General features: G+C 40.5%; 1 protein-coding gene across 5 annotated transcripts in view; it reads left to right on the plus strand.

Moving 5' to 3' along the window:
- Window positions 1-25,646, plus strand: part of rps6ka1 (ribosomal protein S6 kinase a, polypeptide 1) — a 51,582-nt gene extending 25,936 nt beyond the window's left edge. For 2 of the 5 annotated variants that reach the window (XM_030759152.1, XM_030759151.1), the window contains exons 3-22: window positions 15,940-16,056; window positions 16,201-16,282; window positions 17,181-17,261; window positions 17,425-17,504; window positions 17,695-17,801; window positions 18,539-18,576; window positions 18,959-19,101; window positions 19,204-19,274; window positions 19,601-19,689; window positions 19,824-19,888; window positions 19,996-20,098; window positions 20,388-20,518; window positions 21,857-21,982; window positions 22,173-22,262; window positions 22,351-22,509; window positions 22,600-22,761; window positions 22,855-22,931; window positions 23,031-23,148; window positions 23,270-23,407; window positions 23,774-25,646. In XM_030759152.1, the coding sequence (XP_030615012.1) occupies window positions 15,940-16,056; window positions 16,201-16,282; window positions 17,181-17,261; window positions 17,425-17,504; window positions 17,695-17,801; window positions 18,539-18,576; window positions 18,959-19,101; window positions 19,204-19,274; window positions 19,601-19,689; window positions 19,824-19,888; window positions 19,996-20,098; window positions 20,388-20,518; window positions 21,857-21,982; window positions 22,173-22,262; window positions 22,351-22,509; window positions 22,600-22,761; window positions 22,855-22,931; window positions 23,031-23,148; window positions 23,270-23,407; window positions 23,774-23,896 (2,100 nt within the window). In that variant the 3' untranslated portion in view covers window positions 23,897-25,646. Of the gene's footprint in view, window positions 1-12,325; window positions 12,443-13,339; window positions 13,394-14,328; window positions 14,807-15,939; window positions 16,057-16,200; window positions 16,283-17,180; window positions 17,262-17,424; window positions 17,505-17,694; window positions 17,802-18,538; window positions 18,577-18,958; window positions 19,102-19,203; window positions 19,275-19,600; window positions 19,690-19,823; window positions 19,889-19,995; window positions 20,099-20,387; window positions 20,519-21,856; window positions 21,983-22,172; window positions 22,263-22,350; window positions 22,510-22,599; window positions 22,762-22,854; window positions 22,932-23,030; window positions 23,149-23,269; window positions 23,408-23,773 lie in introns of those variants that run through there. The other 3 variants (XM_030759150.1, XM_030759149.1, XM_030759148.1) reach the window with 3 other exon arrangements.
- Window positions 25,647-26,159: the final 513 nt, after the last annotated feature.

Consider the following 26,159-nt stretch of genomic DNA (forward strand, 5'->3'; position numbering starts at 1 on the left):
TTTTCAATTTATAATTTATTTTCGAGAGATTGTAGAAGTGCTCTAGACTTCAAGGTATTCACTGTTTAAGTTCAATAAATGAAGAGTGTTTACAAAGTCATGATAAAGAATCGTGATTTCAGTATTGACCAAAATAATCGTGATTATAATTTTTTCTATGATCAAGCAGCCCTGTGCATGACTGCATATTATGAGGCTTGATAAGCTTCTGGATGGATGCAGAAGTCCCAAAGTTTTGTTTATTTGAAAGACGATACATTTGAGCAGTTTTTTTTGTTTTGTTTTGTTTTCTAGGCCAGCATGTGATTTAGTGTATTTGCATATATGTGACACTAAACTTGTGAATTTCTTTGAATGCTTTGCATAATGTTTCATTATTTTCTACTCATTCACCTTGTAACATTGTTTAGCTTGACCTGCTATCCTTTCTGCTCTCACAGGATGTGAATAAATATAAATAATTAATGGTGGTGTTTCTCATCTCATCCTTCTTTTTCATTCGACTCATTTCTGGGTATTTATATTTGTTAATATGGTTTAATGTCATCTATTGTGTTATTGTAGAGTGAACCTAAAAAGGTCAGTAGGAAAAAAAACTATGGCAACGTACCCATATAGAAACATTGCTACACGTCTTAAAGTGGAACTGATGAAGCAGGTTTATCCATTATTAATAAATGTCTTATTAATACAATACAAATACATAATACATAAATGAATGGCAGCAGGTGTTGCCAAGCACTGAATTCTATTAGGACTATCATGATTTTGAATTTTATCATATTTCAAGATCATTTATAGTCATCATTGCAAGTTATGAGCACGGGAGTGCAATCTTATGAAGCTGTTTTTCATATTCTATTTCATGCGTTTGAATTTGCATGAGATTTCCGTCCTAAATGAACATTAGTTTTAGACACAGTAGAAGGATAAAGGCACACCAGAAAGATGAAAGCACCACAATTCAGAAGCTCTCAGTTACAGTGTTGCTCAGCTGTGAAGCAGCTCTGTCTGCACCCTGAAGTATGAAATGCTATAACTGTATGAGCAGGAAAGCTAAAAAATTAAGAATTAAATAATAAATTGGTCTTTGCAGAAGGGAGTTTTGTGACAGTGCTGTGACAAACTCAGCGTGGAGACATTTTGATATATATAAGATATTTTAATGTGACGCAATCAAGTAAGCTGTCAAAATAAATAAGCTGCAGCCATTTCTGTAATTACATCAACCTAACATTACTTAAGAGGTTGAAAAGCAGTAATCAGCCTTGCTGAAGCTGATAGCATGAAATTAAGTCAACTTTGCACTGAAGAACCTCTTCAGCTCATGAAACGTCTTTAAAGGCGGTCGGTGTGGCTGTTATTTTGTAGATGAGCAGGACTGATGGCTCTGGTTGAGGTTCCGCAATTGTCTGCATTACAAGTAAGCCACATCCTGAAAGTTGATGTCAAAGTCTCATACACAGCTTTAACCAGTTGTTGTTCCTGTGTGTTAATAAAAAGTAGTTCGGGCCTTTGAGAGGCGCAGCATGTTACCTTTACAAGAAAAGAGAGGTTGAAAAGCCACGATTATGGAATGGAAATTAAAGGATTAGTAAGTGAGATGCATCTTGCTCCTTTTATTTAAGTATTCAGTTCTGATTTATTCTTTAACTGTACATATGTATTTGAGTAGTTTTGTTTTGTTTCCTTTCTTGAAAAGCATTCTAAACTTGTTGCTATTACTTAGTTCATATAATAATTAAAATATAAATATGCCAGTACTATTGCTGGTATGTTTAAGAGAGAAGACTTGCAATGAATTGTTGCAGTGAGCTGCAGATTCACTGTGGTCATGCTTGCAGACAACAGGCTTGCTCATTGCTTAGTGTAAATTAACAAAAGGTACAGTGCGGCATGGTTTAGTACTGTTTATCTAAAGTGCATTCCCTCTCTGGAAGTTAATTATAACTCCTCCTTCCAGCATCTGTTCTGCAGTCAAACCCATTAAACTGTGTGGAAAAGCTTTCTAAGTGATTGGGGATAATGTATTCTGAATTATGATTTGTCGTTGTCCAGAAAGTGTTTCGTTGCTATATTTTTTTTTTCTTTTCTTTTCACAGAAGCCTTGTTTAAGATCTTATCATGAAGCCTTGATATTATCAGGCTGCCACTGTTGGTGTTGGCCTGGCTATTTCGACTTTTTCTTTTCCTTGCTCTTCATCTGTTTGGTTTTCCTTTCTCCCTCTTTGCTTCTCCACTTCCTCACATCACACTTAGAAACGCGATTGTAGGTGTCATTTTCCTAGGCAGAAAAGTCTGGCTCATTTGATTATTTCACCAGCAGGCTGACATTGAACAACCAGATCTGCCAATTGCCTTCATTTATTGTTTCGTTGGGCAATTTTAAAAGTCGCTGTGACGATAACAAGTGAAAACAGCCTCCGGATTCTGTTAAAGTGGGCTTTGCTGTTCTAACGCACGCACGCACGCACGCACACACACACACACACACACACCCACACCCAGAGCCCTTCTAAATGAGAAAAGCGCTGAGGCTTGAAGATGCCCTCTTTCATTCTCTCTCTCTCTCTCGCTGCCCCTCATCATTTTACTCTGTACATTCCAGTACATCATCCCCTTCTCTTCCTCATCCCCATGTTCCACCACTACTCCTCAGCACTCCTCAGCAAAGTGTAATTCATCATTATGTCTTGTAGTCCAGATAAAGGCTGGCTCTTTAACGATTTGTTAGGCATTTGTCCTTGACTCTTCTCTGTTTTATCCCGCATGCGTTGCAAAGTTTCAGAGCCAAACTTCTCTTCCTTTCTGTGAAGTCAGTCACTAAAAAAGCAAGGACAGCCTCACCACAAACTAAATCTGGAAGGTCTTTGTCTCCCTATGAATCCTTTTTTTTTTTCTTTATAAACAAGGTCATATAAAGTCTTACCAAAAGGATGTTTGACATTGACAAGCCTGATTGAATGGCTTCAGGTAAATTGATAGCTTTTGGTGAACGGTAAGAGCACTGTTTGGCTCATCTGTGATGTATAAACTACTCTTAGCGTTCCTTTTTTCATGTCAAATTTGTCAGTCCACAAGAATGTTGAATGGAAAATCAGCTTTATTACGCAAGTCGAACTTTGTGCGGACACACAACCTCGCACTGAATCTTTAGGTACAATAAAAATGATCTATTACCAAGGCTTATCCACACGCAGGCCCACACAGACAAGAGTGCACACACAAAAATGCACAATCATTCACATCTTATCGAGTGTGAGTCATACAGTTGTGTTTATGCAGCGGGTTAATTGAGCCTCTCCAGAAGGTTTTAACACAAATTAAAATGGCCCCTTTATTCTTTGTAACAGCTAACAGACCCTGTTATGATTGGGTGTGGAGACCCAGAAGGGAGGTGTGGTTTGTGTGTGTGTGTGTGTGTGAGTGTGTGTGTGTGTGTGTGTGTGTGTGTGTGTGTGTGTGTGTGTGTGTGTGTGTGTGTGTGTGTGTGTGTGTGTGTCAAGCGAGCATCCTCTTATCTGAGTTTGTCATCAGCAGAAGTTGATATAGATTGCAGTTTAGGTGCGTTAGAGATCTGATGGGCACGTGTACACACACACGCACGCATACGCACGCACACAGGCTGGCTGGGAGATGTGGTTTACAGCCCAATTACCCAGCCTGCCTCTTTGCTAGAAGGGGGCTCTAAATCTTTGCATTCTGTTGTACACAATGTAATCTCAGTCACTCTCTTTCTCTGCTTGGTCATCAGCTATAGAGCTGATCTTGCTGCTCTGCTTTGGAAATTCAGCATACGTTACTTGAAAATGTGTAGTTACATTACAATCAATGCATTAGAGACCTATGTGTGCCTAATATTGCAGTAAAGCTGTTTTTACTGCATTGCATTGCAGCCCTGAACCTTTGTAGCCATTACTTGATGGAGTTCCAGGTGAGAACACAAATGTGAGATTCAATCAAATTAGGCATTGAACAGTTTGTGGAAATTTGTTTGTGGATATGTGGAAATAACCAATTTGGCCATTGAATTCATATAAAATGAGCAGGCAGTCTGTGCCTAACTGAGCATGCAACCAACCTGACTGACCCAAGAAAAGAAAAACAAACATGTTTTTAATCTAATATTGTATTAAATTACTCAGATCTTTTTTTAAATAATAGTAAATCATAAATTTTGTGTGCAATTAACAATCTACATATTTAAAAGTTGCTGCCATTGCTAGTCGGTGCTATAAACACTAGCTGGTTAAAGGCTGTGTTTCTCAGAAAGAGAAAAAAAATTGCAACATGTGATGCTGAGAGATGGTGAGAGATGTAAGAAAGGGGACAGGAAAGTAGCATTTGATAAACTGGAACTCAAAAGCTAATTTGAAATATCTTAAATCTTTATTTTCGTTTTTTTATCGATATACATCTAATCTATACAGGATGTGTTGTTGAATTTGTGTTTTTCCATATTGTGAAATCTAGAAAAACAGTGTACCAATTTTGTTGTTCAAAGATTGCATGAACATACAGGCAATTTTAGTACAGTTTATTGCAGGCTACACTGGTTAGCTTACAGCATTGTGGTGAAGTTTACTGTAACACACTTTGCTGGACTGGTGAAGTGCAGGCTGTGGTGTTCATGAGCAGTGTTAGATTTAATCAAGGGAACCAGACGTGATTTAGATTAACTCACTGAATTATACCTTTTTATACTAGCTTTACAGTGGCAAGGATGGGAAATTAGCCATGATAGTTCATCAAGATCTTCTTATATCCTGTTGAATTCGGGTGGCTAAATCCACAAAGAGCACCAAACCTCAGAGCAGCTGGACAGCCAGTACACAAAGAAAAATCTCCTGGAGCTCACAATATAAATTATTGTGACTTGTTTCTAAATAATTAGCACCGCTACACCTAATCTCAGGGTTCTCCCACCTGCCAAATCCCACTTTAACCCCTGACTGGGATGTGGATGCTAGCATAAAAGAAACCAAGCCAACAGCTGCTATTGCTACTAAGGTTACCCAAACTCTGCAAACTAATATGATACTGTGTATGTTTGCAACATTGTGCAGAGTGCAAAGTGCCGCACATTTCAGCAACTTTTAAAACATGATTTGTCTTGGCAACTAAACATGATTTAGATGCCAGGGACATCCCTACTAAACAGAATAGACCCTCCACACGCCCTCAGCTGGCTTCATTAAATGTTAGAGCAGGACTGTGCTGGTTTGTGAAGAGTGTAGTACAAACAGTTTTTTGGCAGTTTACCTCATGAAATCTAATTTATTTCTTAAAGCACAAATACTCTGAGAGGTTCCAGAAGAAACTGGTTTTTTTAGGGAAGTTTAGAGACCATAAGCCTCTGTGTGCCTACAAACATATTCTGCTAAAAATCATAAATTATTTCTGAATGAATTCATTTGTCATCATTGTCATTTGATACATTTCTGATCTTTTTTTTAGTGATTTATTAGACAAAGGCAAGGACATTTCTAACTTTTTGGTAGTGTAGGTCAAAGCTGAATCAGAATTTCTGTCTGTAACCGTGTCATTCATCCTGTTTCTCCCTTTTAAATCAGCTTGCCTGACCTGGGAGGTTATCAGGTGTTGCTGTTTCCTGCCCTGTTGATCTATTCGAATGACAAAACGGATAAAAACAAAACAAAAAACCTTCTCCACTTGAAACAGATGCCCCTCAGAAGCTTGAGCCATCCATCTATTCACTTCATCCCCTCTGTCATCCATTCATGTCTGCTATTGCAATTGCTATTGGCCTAGTCGTCATGGTTACTGTGCCCCCGGCGTCGCTAAGCCCTGATTGTGACTTGTGCTTCCAGGAGGAAAATGATAACGCATAAACACACGAGCAGACTCACAAAAGTGTATACTTTTATAAATCCTAGTGGGTGTGCTCATTGGGATTTTCATTCATACGCCAATTGGGCTTTAAATGCATGCATACACACACACACACACACACACACATTCTGTTATTCTCTTTCTATCACATTCAGACATGGTTAAGGTGATGATTACACAGGGATGCTCTGACAGAAAGTCAGCTCCATTAATCATCCAGTCTATGTGTGCGCTCTGATAAGTCTGTGTATTCTGAAAGGTCTCTGATATTAGAATCTCAAGCTACATAACCTTTAAAGGCCATCATCATGTATTACCTCCAGAATAAACATAGAATAATCCATTCTCATGCTGCATGGGTGACATGTAGAAGAGATTTCTGGCATCAGATTCCCCACTGAAGTAGAGTGTGAAGGCACAGAAGTGCTCCGTTTGTGGAGATGGAGGCTGGCAAGTGTTACCTGGAAGCATCATCTAAAAAAATGTTTCCTGTGTGAGTGGTCTTGCCTCTCGAACTACCACTTGTCGTACAAAGAGGATGCTGGGAGATGAAGACAGAGAAAACACAGTTGCCATAGTTTCACGCTTCTCCCTCTCAGGGTCGATTAAGGAAAATGTTGCGACCGGTTCCACTCATCCTTTATAGTTCTCATTAATATGGATGTTGACTGTGTAGTCTCTACACTCTGGCCTTTCATTTTTCTCTCTCTAGAGTTGACAAAAGCTACTTTTTTCTTCATTCGTTAGTTTCTTTTCAAATTAAAGTCTTGCATTTGTGTGTTTCTCTTCCTGAATTTCAACACCCAGAATATATAAAGATAATCAAGCAAACAAGGGATGAGGTTATCAAAGTTCTGCGCATATGCTAGTATTTCGTATATCCGTGTGTATATTTGGGGTGTTTTTGGCAATGGGATGAGCAAATATTTAAAGAGGAAACCTGAGATAGGTAGGGAGGAAGCAGGAAGTACAGAATGAGTTTTGAAATTGACATTTTAGATTAAAGTTTAAGTGTGAAAATGGTTATGTGATGAAACAAAAATTAGAGCTGAATGACAAAAAGCTCAGGAGATGCTTAGGTTTGGTGTTTCTGGGTTGTGCTCCCTTTTTATATGCAGGCCTTCCTCTGTGTTCCTTGAATGATGCTGCAACAGGCTGTAGAGTGCTACACATTTCCACTGCAGTTATGTGGCTTTAGCTTTAACTTCGATGAGCTCATTGTGTATATATATATTACCAGCAGTCATTCTTTCATCTCTCCCATCTTGTTGTTTATTCCTCTTTCTTGTTTTCTCCAAATAATTTCTGTCACTTATTATTTATTTATTTACCAAAGCTCCCACTGTGGATATTACTCAAGGCCATTTTGGCCCATTGTCAACTGGCCCAATGTTGAACTGCCTATCATCTTACTGCTATCCATGCTGTTGCTATAAATATTACAGATGCCATCACAGGATTTCCTGTAGTATCTGTGCTAATCCTGTACTCTGGCTGGAACATTTCCTCTGGCCTCCACCTTACAGTTGTTCATGCGATTAGTATTTAAAAAAAAGCCTGTACAATGCTCCTTTCTTACTACATATTTACTATTCTGTTGTTACAAAAGTTGTGTCCACAACATGGCTACCAGAAACCATAGAAAGCAAAAAACATTTGGCGACTTCAAGAGACTGCAGGTGGAAAAAGAACACTGTTGACACAAAGTAGGTGGGATCTGATATACTTTTTTCTCAACTTCCAGGAAAACAATTGATGGAACTACCAGTGAGATTGCAGGATACTGCTGATTGACATATGACCTGGTAGTAATTATGTTAGAGCATAACCTAGGGAAGTTGAGCCTGGAATGTTTATGAGTGACCAGTCATCACCTTCAAAGTGATGCATAACAAACCAGTTGCCTCCCGGTTCTTTATTATAAATCTGCTTGCAAACCATCAACTTTAACTTCATTTTGGGGAAGAGGGTGAAGTTGCAGTGAGCCAGATCTCACACTGGTGATCAACTATTTTGTCGTGCCATTGAACTTCATGTGAACAGACTGACTCCGGGGAACAGATTCACAATGCACAACCCAGTGGATTGCAGAAAAATAAAAATTCTCCTGGTAGCACTACTGACCTGATCTGCTGCCTTTGGGATTTAACTCTTGGAACACTTTAACTAAGATCTGCTGTTTAGGCTCAAAGTCATACCAAGAGACCCAACTCACTTGGGTCACTCCTCAATTTTTTTTTTTTTGCCACCGTTCTCTTCATATATTAAGCAGTTAACCATCACAGCTTCACATGACTAATTAACTTTTCATTATAGATGTTACTAAAGGTTTTTCTCAACTTATACTTACAGAGATGCTTTTTTCACCAAAAAAAAAAAAAAAGACTTTTAAAATAGTTTGAAAAACATTCAGTCAAATTTCATACTTGGATTGGCTAACACATAAGTAGTGTCCCTGCAGTTAGTGAAGCAGGCACTTCATTTGTCCCTCCTAGCTGTCACATAATCCTCCTGATGTGGCTCCATTACATAATCCTTCTCCTGTGTCTATGTTTACATTGTATATCTCTTGTCTAAAACATGCTGTTGAAGCTTTAATTAGTAACATGTCAAGAGCTCAGTAGTGGTACAACATGGAATACAAAACGAAGTCTTGAACACTGACGCTAAAAATGTGTTTGGGTGTGGGAACAGATGGCACAGTCAGCTAATGAATGGGTATTAACCCCAAAGGTGCCCTTCACCAACATGACAAATATCAAAAGATGATACACGTTGCAAAACACCTGATGGCTTTGTCAGCCTTTCTTTTTTTTTTTTTTTTAATGCACAGCTATAATGAAGGGTCCTATGCAGCACTGATTAAAAAAACCTGTCACAATTAATTAAGAATATGTTATCCTTCTCAGATTATTTTCCCTGATTTTCTCAATGCTAGATTGTGGGTGTAATTTTTGTACTCCATCTGGCTCTCTTCCACAACACGTCTTTCTTCCTGTCTCCCTCCCCTCACCCCCAACCTGCCCCTCCCTGAGCCTAGTTCTGCTGGAGGTTTCTTCCTGTTAAAAGGGAGTTTTTCCTTCCCACCAAGTGCTTGCTCATAGCGGGTCATTTTGATTGTTGGGTTCTCTCAGTAATTATTGTGTGATCATTACCTTACAATATTAAGCACCTTGAGGTGACTTTTTGTTGGCACCTTATAAATAAAACGGAATCATGTTAAGCAGTTTAAGGCTATTTATCATTTGTATTTGCAAGGCTGCTACTTTTGTGTTCTTTGAGCCTTTGGTTTAGTCTGCCAGCTTGAACCTGATCTTTTCTCCAGTGGGATCCAATGATGCATTGCCCGCCCCAGGCTAAGCTGGTATTAAAGCACCTTGCTGGGATGACTAAGGATTTCATTGGAACCAGGTGAACGTCCATCTGTGACACTCATGTGCCCACTCCTTTCTATCTTCCTTCGCCCTCTTCCCTTTTTGTACCAACTTGTCAGTCTTGGCTCTTAGCAGGTGTTGGTGGAGGGCATAGAGAACAAATGGGACAGGTGAGAGGACAAAATGAAGGAGAGCACATGGAGAGGCATGGTAATGAGAAAAGATGATGTGCTGAAGGAGCAGCCTGTCCATCAATGAATGCAAAATTAACTCTGAAAGGAACTAGCTGAATGAATTCCCTGCCCTCCAAAATATAGTATTGTTCGTTGGTGCCCGCCTTCTGATATTAAAGACGAGAAGTCAGATATTCAGGCTCATTTAAAAGCAGACAGCAACTTTAGAGTTTGTCACCTGACAGATTTGCGCACTTGTCAGCAGTAGTTCATCCTGAGACTCTCAGACAAGAACCTCTTTTAGATCTCTTTGAAATCCTGCATCAGAGCCTATGTATAGTTATACTGAAGAGCTGTAAATATACATTTCTCACTTTAAACTAGGTGTTTATGCATTTCTTCTCTCTCAAAACACGCCAGGCTATTGAACATCTGTAATTTTTGTGTGAAATGGCGCTGACAAAACATAGGTAATCCTTTCCAACCAGGCACTCCTTTTAAAAGTATACATGGCTTTGTCCATGGTATGCGCATGAAGACCAGTAATTAGTTTAAAACAGTTGGTATATGATGAAAAGAGAGTCGTGCCATCATTTCCCTGTCTTACATTTATCATTCTTGACACAAAAGTGCTGCTTAGCATTTCACAAAAGAGGCCTTGATTGAAAAACATGGAAGCAAAAACATTATTACTGGATTTATCTAATCATTTGTGTAACCCAATATATATGCTTGCAAGTCAAGTGAACTTGCACATGAGGGTTAAAGTTTTGGCCCAGATGAAAGTCAGAACCAAGCACTACCTGCCTGGGACAACCAAGTATGTGTTGGCCTTGAGGGGTGGTTTGTGATTATGCGTTTTAGATTTTGGCTTGATGGCTTGTCTCCTGAGGCAGCACGGTGCTGTGGTGACTAGCACTGTTGCCTCACAGCAAGAAGGTCCTGGCTTTGAATCCGCCATCTGGCTGGGACCTCTCTCTGTGGAGTTTGCATGTTCTCCACATGTCTACATGGGTTCGCCCCGGGTACTCCGATTTCCTCCCACAGTCCAAAGGCATGCCGTTAGTGGGGTTAATTGGTGATTCTAAATTGCCCATAGGTGTGATGGTGAGTGGTGGTGAGTCGCAAACTTGGATTGGATCAGCTGAATAAAATGGATGAATGGTTTGTTTTGTTTCCCCCCTTAAAGAACTAAATAAACAATAGAGCAAGTGCAAAAAATATTCTGATCATTAATGACCCATAAAGAGTTATACAGCTAAAATGATGACCCTTCATTGAATTGAATTGATAAGTTAATTCTTAATTGCCACCGCCATTAGTCAGATTTAATTAGTAGTGTTTCACAGTAGACATTTTATACAGACTGTATATATTAAAAGACTAGTTGATTTACAGATCACTAGCTGATTATACAGCTGCAGTTGTACAAGGACTTTTATTAGGGATTAATAAAAGGAACACTTCCTGCTTATAAGTTAAGGTGTTTTTATTAGAAATTCATGCCTAAAAATATGACCCACACTGCCTACAGTATTTCCAAGAGTCTTCTTGTGGTATTATATAATCACAAAGTCTTTCGTCATTGTGAGAGTACAGCTGCAGTGTGTTTTACTTGTCTGCGTGCATTTGCAGGCTGTTGCAGACAAAGTCTACTGTGAGTATTTGTTTTTACAGTGTTCAGCCTTACCATTCATCTTACCTTACGGTTAGATGAATGTTTATACTGCTGTGTCTCCCTCTCTGGACCTTCCCGCTTTTGCTCGCCTTCTCTGTCCGAGCAGTTGGAGCTGTCATCCGCTTGAAAACATGCAGGTGCTTCTGCTCCATTTCCCAGTAAAGAAGAGAAGCTACAGTGCAAGACGCAAATACTAGAACTGTATCAGCCTGAATGAACTATTTCTTCCAGGCTCATGCACCATTTGGCCAGTGATTTCTCTTTTCCTGTTGTCCCTCCTTTACCACTTCCAGTTTTATTTTTTTAATGACTCTCTTTTCTGAACTTCACCATCATATTGTGCTCTGGCGCATTGCTTTGAGACAAGACATTGCTGTTGTAGGGTTTAAACTTGTGTGACCTTTGCTGCTGTGAATGGACAGTGTTTGGAGAACAGTCCAGCCTGTCACCTCCCACACGCTCCCTTTATGTCTTACTTTGTCTCCCTTACTGTAATTGGTGCCAGAGCTGACAGTGGGATTTGGGTGAAGCATGCGCTAAAAATGTGAGCAAGTCCTTACTCGGCTAAACCTCCTATCTTATGGCACTCTTCTTTGGAGCACCTGCCATTGGTCTGGGTACAGACTTGCACTGGCCCCTTGTGTTAATCAAAGAGCATTACACCATGTCTGTCTCTCACAGTTGATGCGTCTGCACTACGTCAGTCTGAAAAAGGTTACTAAAGGTGCATGAGCTTATTCAGAGAAGCATTTTTGTTAGCTTGCTTAAGCTTTGAGTTCACAAAACTGAGATTATCATTCTAAGAATCTTGCCGTGAAAGTTTTATTTTGCAGTATTTCAAGGTCTGTTGGACTTTTGTCAGGTGACGTGTCAAAGGAAATTGAAAACCTCGCATGATTGTTATCTCAAATTTCAGACTCAAGTCAGAGCATGACTCTTTTTGTCTAAATCGTACATACTGCCAAAAATGACACAGAAGCTGTGAGCTCTTTTCATTGTCTGCAAACATGTCCTTGAAGCTGTTGTGTAGACTTTTTTTTTTCCTGTTTCTTTTTCCCAATGAAAAAGAGCCACTTCCTCCTTCAGTTTTCCTTCTACGCTATCCACTGCAAATCAGTCCCCTGCTTTAATGCATTCGTATAACTTCACTTCCCATTTTGCTTTGCGTACAAGCAGATTGTATCTTCTGTGGTATTGCATACAGAGTTGTTGGCTAACGGACACACAAGCTGACACAGAAGCAAGTGTCCAAGTGTGACTGTCACAAAGGTTCACTGAGACCAGTGACAGCCTCAATGACATGGAAGTATCTCGAAACAGACATGTGGAGGTTCTTATTCCGCACCAAAAACCGCATGCCAGAGGCAAGTAGATGCTTTTTTTCATGAGGGTGTGTTATTAAGCTTCACTTATTGTGAAGTGGGCAGCTGTGTGTGACTGTGGTTGGGTGATTAATATGCTGGGGACTTGTCCAAAGCTTTGGGGAGCTCTTAGTATGTGTGTGTTGTGTGATATTTTGGGAGGGGATGAAGGGGTTTCCTCTGTGAGGGTAGATGTGAGGGTTTGCATCTTCCCAGCTGTAAACTGACAGGAAACAAAGGAGGATGCAGATTGAGGATCTTCCACCTCCTCTAACCCCAAATCGTAAAAAGTTATTTTTGCTGCTTCACTGAAAATTCTGTCTTTTGACTCAACAAGTGTAAATGATTTAAAAGGCAGCGTTAATTCAGGCACATGCTTTGTTTTTCTAGTCTTTGTATTTTGGTGAAGTCATCATATTAAATACGGTAAAACTGAAACCATCAACAAATGTGTTGAGGCCATAAAACAGTACTAGACTTTTTTTTTTTTAAATTTTAACACAGACTGTGTGCTTTAACAAAGACACAGCTGTTTCTGAATACTCTAGGTTCAAGATAATACCAGAATCTCTATATGCGATCAGTCATATCGCTGAATTTTGACTGTAACAGCTATTATGCTGGTAAATTCAGCTCCTCTGTGCTTCAAGTTAGTTATCTGGTTATCGAGCAGGAAGGAAGTGAGATTAGTTCAAGAAAAGAGGAAGTGAGAAGTAGGAGGGAAGAGAGGTTTCCTGTCACTAATGTGGCAACCATTGCATTATCACCCTATTCTACCCCCTGTCTGTATGTTTGATTGGGAATCAGTATTTTCTGTAAAAGGGGGAGAAATGTACTTGTTGCAAAACCCATTATGTTTTATGTAACCCATGTTAACTGCTCTATTCAAACACCTCCTAGAACGAGTCTCATATCACCTGGATAGAGAGGGACTATGCCAATATTAGAGCCCAGGTAAGCTCTCACCACCTGTGTACAGTTGCTTTATATCAGTCATTCTGCAGTTCCTCCCTCGCTAAACAAACATTACCTCTGGTTTCTGCTTCGCCCATGTCAGATTGACACACTCTTTTGTGTTTTTGCCTCTTTACACTCTGGAAAATGTACTCTCCGATCACCAAATTATTAAACAAATAGCTTTTCTGAGCACAAGCTGCAGTGCAGCTTTGCTGGCAGCTAAGTAAAGCTGCTCTTTGGTCAAGAGGGGTTGACTCACGCTCTCTATATAAGTGTGTAATGGCCTATTCTCACAGGTTAAAGAAGTATTTGCTGTATAAACACCAATAAAGTGAGCAATGGAGGAAAGAAAGAGAAGCTAGAGACCACTTTAGGACCAGCGAGAGCTGTTTCAAGAGACAGGATGAGCAGGAAGGGACTATTAAGACAGGGAAGAGAGAAACATGCCTGGCCACAGACAGGAAAATCTCTGTCATCCAGAGGCAGTGAGTCGCCTGAATCCTCTCTGCTGTGTTGACACTGAGAGGGGACACATCATCCTCTCTCTGCTGGCTTCTGCTGTGTTGAATTGTGGGTAAAGGGAAGTGGCACAGAGTGGGTTTTTGAGTCTGGGAAATTACCGATAATGCAAACAAATAAAGCCATATGTTCCATTATTTAAATCAGATTTAATCAGCAAATCATTTAATCAGCAGTTTCTTCTTGACTTTTTCTGCATCTATCTTTTTTGTGTGTGTTTTGAGTTTCAGCCTACACCTCTCTCTCTCTATCTCTCTCTCTCTCTCTCTCTCTCTATCTCTCTCTCTCTTGCACACATGTGTGTGAGAGTGTGTGTGACAAGCTGGGTGCACGACTGTGAGAAGCAGGCTCTTCCTTCCTGCTTGCTTCAGTTCCAGTTCATTTCAGCTGCAGTCATTCGCTGAAGACACACCGGTGTAATCAGACCGACACAGAGACAGGGAGAGAGGGAGGACAGGAGATATAATGCAAGAGAGCATGAAGATGAAGCATTGAAAGAAATATAGCAGAGGGCCTCTGCAGTAGACTAAAGAGCAGAGGCTGAGAGACTTTCCTATATATACCTGCAATCCACAACTAATCCTAACATGAAAGCACAAATGAGCCTAAAGTGTTCTTGTGGTGAAATGAGGTGAGATTTGAGATGATATATGAGAGGTAGAACAAGTGTTTGCCTTGTTATGGATGTGGGTAGGATGATACAACACTTTTGGAAATGCTGAGATGGAGAAGGAGAAGAGAAAGTTCAACCTGCCCCGCATGCTGTCCATCTACCTGTTCAAAAAGAACAAATCCTTGACTGGCAGCTCTGCTCACTGTAATGGCTACAGATCAACAGCTACAACAGACAACGACACTGGCACTTTACCTCCATCAGGGAACCACTGGACGGTAAAGTGACACCTCATCATGTTGACATCTTGATCAACTTTGAGTAGTTAATCTGTGGCATTGCTTTAACACACTGAGTTTTAAGAAAATAAGCAGAAAAGTGGGATTCATGAACAGAGCGAAGTACAGATGAGGTGTTATGTTCGCTGTTATTGTGGTTGTTTAGAAACAAGGTGCAGCTGAGAGTCTGCATGTTCAGCCAACTCTGGTTTCCTGTTGTCAATTAAAGGCTGCGGTGGTCTGTGGTGGTGGCTGTTTTGTAGAATTTTTTTAAAAAAGAGACCTCTGATAATATATGTTTGTTCATTTATGTGAATGATTGATTATACAAAGGTCAACTCTTCACTGTGTTTTATAAGTTGCAGTTGCCATGTGCACTCTTATTCTGGGTCCATGGTAAATCTAACCATGTCTGTCAAGGACAAATTAGAAGATGTTCTACTTCCTACTTCAAAATTTTGTAGCTGATTCTAAACTTCATAGGAAGAAGTGGTGGTGGTGGTGGGGTGTCTTTTTCCTGAAACTGCGCTTCTAAATATAAAATATTCCCTGCAGGGTACCTACTGTACTGTGCTTCATCACACAGCCCAGGGTGTGAATTTCAGGGGAGAAGTGGAAAACACCAACTTCTTTAAAGAGAATTGTTGTTGTTGGTGGTGGTGGTGCATTGATGTGCTCCTCTGGGGTGTTGTTGAGTTTTGGGTGAGGTTGACACCAGGTCAGCTGTGAGTGTTCATGCGGTGGAGTTGAGAGCCGTGCCAGCTGGGCTCCACCCTGAGAAGAGTTGTAAGATTGTGCTGTTAGCTTGCTTTCACAGCACTCTATTTCCACTGAATGTTTACACCGTACTTTCCAGTAACCACTTTCAAATGAACACATGAAAACATTGATAAGCATTCGCTCATGCTTACATGCACATCTCACATTTTACTGTGCTTCCTCTTTTTGAAACGTTTTATTTTGATATAGTGCTATTTACAGCAGGAAGCACCTCTACGGGAGAACTGCACAGCAAACTGCCTGTGACATTTTCCTAGCTTCAAAGAATCTTTGCAAACATACAGTATTGTTGTTTGTAGTCATTTCTTTTGTGATCACTGACGTCTTCCCCCTGTCTATTTTTCATTCTTTAGGACGATGGAGACATCAAAGAGATCAACATTACCCATGTGGTCAAGGAGGGCTCAGAGAAGGCTGATGCCTCTCAGTTTGAACTGCTCAAAGTCTTGGGACAGGGATCCTTTGGCAAAGTAATTCACTGTTGCGCTTTCTGTTTCTTCCTATTTTGACTACCTGTATATTTTTTCTCTCCCTCCTTTGCTATTTTTACTCCCTGACCTGCTGACATTGTCACATCTTTAATAGTTTGTGGGTGTTTGTGGGGTTTTTTGCAGGTGTTCCTGGTGCGAAAGGTGACTCCTCCTGATGCCAACCAGCTCTATGCCATGAAGGTCCTCAAGAAGGCCACACTAAAAGGTACAGCAGCCTGGGGTGTGGCTGAATATTATTACCGCAATGGTGTTAACAAGCTGCAGCTTCAAACTTGCAAGAATTGTAACCAGGGTTCGGAGAGTTGCACTGCAGCTGATCTGATGTCAGTTTATAGGTCCTGATATTTTAAGAATTGCTGCTTTTCTCTGTTTTGAGGTTTGGGCTTCTTGGGCAGATAAAATACACATGAAGACTTTAGGTTTAGGTTCTACTGTGTTTTCCTTGTAAAGCTGTACCTTTCCCAGCTGTTCGTGTGAGAAAGCTTTTTCTTTGGTAATTTCATTTTTCAAGTGGTTGTTAGTTTCATATAAAATATGAATTTCCTGTAATGCAGAGCCAGCTACATGGAGGTATGTGTGCATAGTAAGACCACCACAGCTTTCAGTGGGTTTTTATAAACAGGTGCTGTGGTTTCACCTTCTGTAAACATCAGGGCATCAATTTCTTCTCACTGTCTCCCCAAAATCACGTGGGTGGTTTCGTGCAGCTTTGCAATTTTAACAGGGCCTGTTGTGCTCATTTAAAACGCCATATTTTTATTCTTTCACAGTACTGGTGTAGCTTTGCATGGTTCACGGTTCAGAGCGATCATTACTTGACCTATTCCAGGCCCCTAAGTTCATTCTGTCTTAAATGAGCTGCTTTCCCCCCCCTCCCTTCTCTCTCATTTGAAGTCAGCTTTCTTCTGATTGGTTTTCCAGGCCAAACAGAAGGTTTTAGCAGCAGACAAAACTGTGAGCTTAGTTTGGTTGCATTTCTGAAAATGTAATTTATTCCCAGTGAAAAGGACAACTATGGGTTCATAACTTGCTCTTTTTACAAGTAATACAGTATACATTAAAGATTTATAACTTCATACTAACCCTCAATCACTGACCTTCAGTTAGAGACCGTGTGAGGACCAAGATGGAGAGAGACATCCTGGCAGATGTCAATCATCCATTTGTTGTCAAACTGCATTATGGTGAGTCAGCCTGATGCTTTTGTATGACTCTGCTTCCCTTCCCTCTTATTAATGTTATTTGATGAAATGATTTGATTTACCTTTTTATTACTTTAAATCCTAGAAAGTTCATTTGTGCTTCCTGATTTACTGTTGAATTAAATGTGAATTTGTGCATCTGTAGCATTCCAGACTGAAGGGAAGTTGTACTTGATCCTGGACTTTCTCCGAGGAGGGGATCTCTTTACTAGACTCTCTAAAGAGGTAAAATGTGACTAAATAGATTGTACTGTTTTGCTGATCTGAGGTCAGGCTTTCATTTTCTCAGTCCTATAGGCTGACACATGCTTAACTATTTATTCTCCATTGTGTTGCCCTTGCGCTGTTATTCTTTCTTGTTGTCTCATTTTCTCCTTCTCTGTGTCTCACATCCTGTCATGTCCCCCCACCCCAGGTGATGTTCACAGAGGAGGATGTGAAGTTTTACCTAGCAGAACTGGCATTAGGACTGGATCACCTTCATAGCTTGGGCATCATTTACAGGGACCTCAAACCTGAAAAGTAAGAACAGAAACCCAAACCTTTTGCATCCAATGCAGCAGAAAGTTTATGATGGCAAATATGTAATACAGACAGTGCACCACTCATAGGTTTTTTCCAAGTTGGATAAATCCAAAAGAACACATACATTTCAGTTGTTGTGGAAATATTGTCATTCCTGCTGCAGACCTCTAGCCACAACCCCAGACAACAGTGATGACTTCAAAGTGCAACAATTTCTTCCTGTCATATTTCTGCTGCACCCACTGCAAAGTAGTTTATTCATGTTGAACTCTGCACTGTTTACATTACCTTGTGTTCTCTGACTCTATACTATAATTGACATATTGTTAATTGTTATGGTACATTACTGCCACCAGCTGTTGATGTTTATTCCTCAGTGTGTGCTGTGTACCATCCTCATTCTCATAGTGTGCATGTAAGACACACAGTTGCCCATCAAACCTTACCCTACACCGTCACTAATTTAAAGAGCTGGTAATTTATTTATTTTTTAGTAATGTGTTGTACTGAAACCACCCGTCTCAATGAGGACTGGTATATTAGACTTCATTTGTTTGTTTTTTAAGGTTAGTTAATGACCTGGCAACCGAATGTATTTTGACACTAAGACAAATTACAGCTGAGCAAGGCATGCAACATGTGAGGAAAAGTTTATGTTTACAATCCTGATGGGTAAAATGTTCAAACCCTGGAAGATGTTAGTTGCTCTAACATTTGACATTGTTTTCTTCTAGCATTCTTCTGGATGAGGAGGGACATATCAAACTCACAGGTGAGCCTCCTTTTATATCCCGCTCTCACTGTTCCACGCATACACGAACACGTTCACTGACTCTCTCTTTCCTTTCCTCTACCTCATTGACCTTGATGACTCACAGCACAGTGACATACTTATCTTGCTGACTCATATCTGCACAAGGTCCTGTATATGTTCCCCAGGTTAATTATAATACTTCATCTTGAATCATCCATGATAATCACCATTAGTTTACTCTGTTTGACCTTAAGAGGTTCCTAAGAGGTTTAAGAAGTCACTCTAATGAAGCTCTTGTGGGAAAACTGCTTCATGTTAAAGCTTTCTGTTGCCAGTGTTGTGCAGATGTGTAATGTCTGTGATGTGGGCCGTTGTCTGATGTCTTCTGATGTGTCTTCAGACTTCGGACTGTGTAAAGAAGCCATTGATCATGAGAAGAAAGCTTATTCCTTCTGTGGTACTGTGGAGTATATGGCACCAGAAGTTGTAAACAGGCAGGGACACATCCACAGCGCCGACTGGTGGTCTTTTGGGGTACTAATGGTAAGGAAAGAAAATATACAGGGTCTTTGACCATAAATATTCTACTGTGCTGAGATATTCAGAGTTACTGATTACACTTTTGCTTTGTGTTTTTTCTCCCAGTTTGAGATGTTGACAGGGGCTCTGCCGTTTCAAGGGAAGGACCGCAAAGAAACCATGAATCTCATTCTGAAGTGAGTACCAACTGGATCCAATGACATCCATTGTTTTGTTTTGTTTTTCATTTTTCTTTTTTTCCCTACCACACAAATTTTGTTTATCAACTTAATTTAACTCCATTGTTTTCCCAGTTTGCCCATGCCTGACCTGCATAGACAGTTAGGTGGGGCATGGCTTCTTAAACTAGCCTACAGTTTAGGAACTACCGCATTACACTGAAGAATAACCATGCAGCCACAATTCAACACACAAGCCTTTTGCCACATATTCTACTTATACTCCAACTGCCCTATTCTGTATCTGGTGCAATAATTAAAGCCCACTTTGTGTGTTTGTGCAGGGCGCGTCTTGGAATGCCTCAGTTCCTAAGCGCAGAGGCCCAATCTTTGCTGAGGGCTTTGTTCAAGAGGAACCCTGCCAACAGACTGGGTCAGTTTTAGCTCTGAAGCATGATTTTGACAAATGGCAGTACACACACTATCTGATTTCATAGGGAAGGGTAATGCTTTATGTTGTTGTTGGTTAGTTGTTGTGATTGATTCAGTTTGATGTTTTGCTGACAGGATCCGGTGCTGATGGTGCTGAGGAGATTAAGCGGCACGGTTTCTTCTCCACCATAGACTGGAATGTGAGAATACTTGATTATATGTGCTTTTACATTTGAAGCAGCCATCACAGATGGTATTCAGCACTTCAACTGTACAGCAAAAAATTAAGGTTCTTTATTCCTTTTAGAAACTTTTCCGAAAAGAATTAAAGCCTCCGTTCAGACCAGCGGTTGCACGTCCGGATGACACTTTCTACTTTGACTCTGAGTTCACTTCCCGCACACCTAAAGGTCAGAAACCAAGATTGAAAGTTCACCTCATGTTTTTTCTCCTGTGTGGTTTTCTTGTAGTCTTTTATTTTCCTCTTAGCTGTGAAAAGAAAAAGAAAAAATCAATGCACAATATTTTTTAAAGGAGACACAGCAACATTGGCACTAACATATTTATTACTAGCAGTGCTTGAAAATAATACATCGGTGTTAAATTGAAATTTTGCAGACCCTTTTTTATATGGACTAACATTGCTACAAGGCACCAGTCTGTTTATCTGCCGCATGATTCTTCTTTATTATCTTGCAGACTCCCCTGGTATACCCCCCAGTGCTGGAGCACACCAGCTCTTCAGAGGCTTCAGCTTTGTTGCATCAACTCTGTTGGATGAGGATGGTTCATTGGAGCCAGTGCAGCCCCCGCCGCACCCAGTGGTTCAGGTCTGTTGTTATTCAACTAAATATATTAAAAAACTATAGAAGAATTATTAGTATTATGTAGCGATGTCCATAATGTTGTTGTTTTTAAATGAGGTAACCACTTTTAGGTACACATGTTCAACTGCTCATTAAAGCAAATATCTCAGCATCCAATCACATGGCAGGACTCAGCAGTTTAATCCGAGCATCAGAATGGTGGTGTACTTGACTTTGAAAATGGCATGGTTGTTGTTAACAGACAGGTTGGTCTGTATTTTTTTTGGTTGGTATTTGAGAAACTGCTGATCTGCTGGGATTTACCTGTAAAACTATCTCTAGGGTTTACAGAGAATGGTGTGAAAAAGAGAAAATGTCCTGTGAGCGTCAATGCTCTGGGTGAAAATACCTTGTTGATGCCAGAGTACAGTCAGAGGAAAATGGTAAGACTCCTTTGAGCTGATAGGACGGCAACAGAAACTCAACACACAAAGAACTGAACAATGGAAGATTGGAAAAATATTGACTGCTCTGATGAGTCTCATATTCTGCTGCAAAATTCAGATGGTAGAATCAGAATTTAGCTTGTAGTACTGTGAGGGGTATTTTCTTGGAACTCTTCAGGTCCCTTAGTTGTACTCACAGTGTACCCATATTCTGATGGCTGTTCCCAACACGATAACACACCATATCACAATATCACAAAGCTCAAATGGCCTCTACAGTCACCAGATCTGAATCCAATAGAGCATGTGGTGGGATGGGAGATTCTCATCATGGATATGCAGTCAATAAATCTGCAGCAACTGTGTGACGCTATCGTACCAATATGGACTCAAATCTCTGAGGAATGTTTCCAGCACCTTGTTGAGTCTAAGCCATGGAGAATTAAGGCAGTCCTGAAGGCAAAAGGAGAGTCAGTCTACTAATTAGAACTTAATGAAGTGGTTGGTGAATGTATAGCATATGCTGATGCATTGTAATCTAAAAATGTTCAGTGTGCTACATTTCAGAAGGGTTCTGACTGGTGATGGCAGGAAAGGGAGGGGAAGAAAGACAGATTGAGTGTGTAAGGTGTGTGAAAGGCAGACAGTGAACAAAATGAGAAAAAAATGCCTCAGATGAGGTGAACGGCTTCAGATCTTAATGCCTGACAGAAGCAATCTTTCAACCACGTGTGGTAGATTTGGAGAGACAGTTTGACAAAGAGGAAGAAATCAACTCCAGAAATAGATTTCAGCCGGTTCCCGAACACATCAACACACACACACACACACACACACACACACACACACCCATCGTCAGCTCTTGTCAGTCTGTCACTCCTCCACCACTCATCAAATTTCAACTCTTCCTCTGCAGCAATTACACGGGAAAAACATGCTTTTCAGCGATGGCTACATACTGAAGGAAGACATAGGGATGGGATCTTTCTCTGTCTGTAAACGATGTATCCACAAGACCACCAACACTGAATATGCTGTCAAGGTATAAACACACACACATACACACAGGAGAAAGCTAGCTTGTGGATCCCACCCAAAAGTGCAAAAACAGCACAAGAAAATCTAAATCTTTATCTTTTGCAATAGTACTTCAATAAGAGAAGAAGGACAGTATGTAGTGTTTTAAAACCAAACTCTAAAATCATGAACTTTTGAGTGCTTTTGATTTACAGATGATTGACAAGACCAGCACAGACCCCTCTGAGGAAATAGAGATTCTGCTTAGATATGGACAGCACCCTAACATCATAACACTTAAGGATGTGAGTCTAAAAACACACTCATAAAACAGTGGTTTGCCTTGGGTGTTAAGTTTAATAAGGCTAGCTGATGTTTGGCTCTCTGTGACAGGTGTATGACAACGGTAAGCAGGTGTTCATGGTGACGGAGCTGATGCGTGGAGGAGAACTGCTGGATCGGATCCTCAAGCAGAAGTTCTTTTCAGAGAGAGAGGCCAGTGCTGTGCTGCACACCATCACCAAGACTGTAGAGTATCTCCACTCACAAGGGGTGAGGACCACTAGCACTACTAAGAAACAGTGCAGTGCCTGCTAAGACCTGTTTGACATCCCACTCTTAACTTCTCGTCTTGTTTTTCAGGTTGTGCACAGAGACCTGAAGCCCAGCAACATCCTCTATGTCGATGAGTCAGGGAATCCCGAGTCAATCAGAATCTGTGACTTTGGCTTCGCTAAGCAACTGCGTGCCAACAATGGCCTGCTTATGACCCCATGCTACACTGCTAACTTTGTAGCTCCTGAGGTGAGCAGGTCACATTCTACACTGTGTCATACTAACAAAGGTCAAGGTTGCCTCAGTGAGAACCCTATGTGATTCTGTCTGACTCTGCTATAGGTGTTGAAGCGTCAGGGCTACGATGAAGGATGTGACATATGGAGTCTGGGGGTCTTGCTGTACACGATGCTGGCTGGGTGAATAGCAACACTTGAATTCATTTGTTGAACATATTTGCTTGTTCTTCTTGTTATTTGCATTAACTCTACTGTCTGCCTACTTTGTTTGGCCACTAGTTTTACTCCATTTGCCAATGGACCCGAAGACACTCCAAATGAGATCCTGAACAGGATAGGCAACGGTCACTTCAGTCTGACTGGTGGTAACTGGGACTCTGTGTCTGATGCTGCGAAGGTAGAGCTTCACATCTGTCACACTACTCCTTTGCTCCAGTTCCTAAGACAGTATTTTGCATTTGTATGCATCTGTATTTCAGTCACACTACCAGCTTCAAATTATTTTTGGTTACTTCTAGGACCTGGTGTCCAAGATGCTTCACGTCGACCCCCATCAGAGACTGACTGCTAAGCAGGTTCTCAAACACCCATGGATCATCCATAGAGACAAACTACCCAACAGCCAGCTCCCACACCAGGACCCCAAACTGGTCAAGGTAACAGAACTTTGTTCATTCACTAAAAATATATATTTATCAGCTCAGAATCAAGTCTGGAGTCAGGTTAAAGGAATTAATTGATTATTCCCCATAAGTCTAAGACATAATTTAAGCTTGAATACTTGAAACTCAAAATATTTCTCTATAAAATGGTTTTATATCATATTGGTTACTTTCAGAGTAGCAAACTACCACTATAAATGCTGACATTGTATATATTTTAACTTTTTATACTGCATCATATGTTGCATTCTGGATTAAAAACATAAGACAGCTGTAGCAGAAACCTCTGTGCTTTGAAAAAAGCAGAAATGGAGTAAATTAGACAATATAGACAATCATCATGTTGTTCTTTATGCACAGGGTGCAATGGCAGCCACCTACTCCGCCCTGAAGAAATCACAACCCACTCCAGAGCTCAAGCCCATTGAGAGCTCCTTCCTAGCTCAGAGGCGTGTCAAGAAGCTTCCCTCCACCTCTCTGTAGAGACTCAGAACAGCCAATCAGCTCACTGGAGTCTGACCAAAACCACACCTCCTGGCTCCAAACCACCCAGTCAGCTTGCTCGGGGACTTGGTGTCAACCCGCCAATACCAGCCAAGGAACACTGACTGTGGCGCTGCCCCCATCTTGTGACATCAGTGGTCCTGCTCTTGTTATCATCCTCCTTCTGTGGGCTTGCCAGCTGCTGTTAGCCAATCTCTTTTGATTAGCAAAATATCATGACGATGGATGGGGGCAATGAAGGCAAAAAAAAAAAAAAAAAGGGTGCAGGTTTTTGGCAGATGTATTAGTGCCGTGTGGGTGTTTGTGTGAGTGTGTGAGCGTGTTTGTGCATGACCTGCTACAGAGTCATTGCAGCCATGTTTTTGATAGTGACAATGAAAGTTTTCTTTTCTCATAATCGCTGTAATTGGTTGTCATTCTTGCTGCACGCCTGTCCATCTGCCCATTTTGCTGTCTGTCTTCCTGTTCTTTTTGTAGCGTTTTTGAGCTTTGTATTATCGGTTGTGCTGCCAAATCAACCTGTGCTGACAGCACAAAACCACAGTACTGTCCGAACTGCTGTTAAATGTTTCTCAGAGAACGTTATTGATATGAATATTAAACATTTCTGCCATAAATGCCTCTTTGGCTTTGGTACAGCCAGAATATGTGCATTCTGGAAAATGTCAAATGCTGATGTTTTTGTTAGTGTCAATTTATGCTTGTGTTTTGTTTTACAGAGAGTGTGAGTGGGTGTGTGTGTGTGTGCGCGCGCGCGCGCGCGTGTCAATTGCATGACTTGCAGTGTGTGTCTGTACTGTCTCGCGGGATGCTGCAGAGTCATGTGCATGGTCCAGTGATGTGGCTTTCTCGTTTCGCTCCTCTTCCTCTTTTCTGCTTGGTCGATCTGCTGGCAACCATTTGAGATGTCTGTTATTTTTATTACTACAAAAACTAGTAACATAGATGGCTTTCTGTGAAAGAAACCCTGCCCAAGGAACAATGTGGCATGTTAAATTTCTATATTTGCATTGTTTTTTTTGTTTTGTTTTTTTAGTTGTTTTCACTGTGTTTCTTGGATAATGCATATTGAATACTGTTTCCTGTGTTGGTTGTTTTTGTTGTTGATTGTTTTTTTTTCTCTTTGTCCAAAGAAAATAGTGATTTAAAATAGTCAAAGACATGCTGAGCAGATCGCAGCCTGTGGACTCGATGCCATACAGGTCTCTTCTTCTGTTTTAGAAATGCAAAGGAGTGTCAGGGCTGACTGTTGTCTTCATGGAATTGAGCAGTTGTTAAAATCTCTGTCAAATCACTGGTTTGTAACGTCACACAGACTTGTGGATTTATCTTTTTCATTCATTATATTGAATCGCATTTGTTGATTATCTGACTTTTTTTGGCATTTTATTAACACTGAATTTGAGACCTAAATCATAGTTAAGATGTCTCGGTGTAAGTTGCTCCATGGAGTAGGTCCTGCTTTTAGCTCAGTGCCTAGGCCTACAGGTGAGACAGAACATCTTGCATGCAAAGCACATGATAAGGATAATATGATGCTGTACGTGTGTCGAAGGAAGGACCTGTGTGGCTGAATAATCTATGAACGAGCTGTCTTACCTCAAAAGAAATCAAAGTTATATTATAATTCTTGTTTGGTGGCAAAACTCTCCCTTCTTTGTCAAAAGATTTATGGTAAGATGTTATTGTATGATAAAGATGAAGATTTTTATATCTTACAATATTAAAAATGGAGTTGCTATGAAAAAGTGTCTGTCTTTATTTTTTTATAACCTGTACCTTGCTTGGGTATTCAGTGATATTGCATTGAATCATTGTATAAAGGTTAAAATAAATTACAATTCATGGATGTAAAAAGTGCAGACAGTTGAGGCTCCAATCCCTCTTTGTTAAACTTTTTTTTTTTAATTAAAAACTGATTAGTAGTGCTTCTCATGACTAATAAACAAGTTTATACATACAGTTTTCGGTGAGTAGTTCCACCCATTGACGAACATTTACTGTTACTGGATTGGTATTCTTTACAGAGCCTTAATTGAAATATCAAAAGCAACAGCTTTATAGTTGGGGCTGGATCAGGTGATCCTGAACTATCCCTTAGTTATGCTATAGACTCAGGATGCTGAGGGACTTCCCATAATGCACTGAGCACTTCTCTACTTCCGTCTTTTCACTCCCCGAGTGTTTATGCACCACTATTGCATGCCAATAAGCTGCATCTTTTTTCTCCCATAGTTTGTGT

This window comes from Archocentrus centrarchus, chromosome 22 (assembly GCF_007364275.1).
Source record: "Archocentrus centrarchus isolate MPI-CPG fArcCen1 chromosome 22, fArcCen1, whole genome shotgun sequence".
Taxonomy (NCBI): Eukaryota; Metazoa; Chordata; class Actinopteri; order Cichliformes; family Cichlidae; genus Archocentrus; species Archocentrus centrarchus.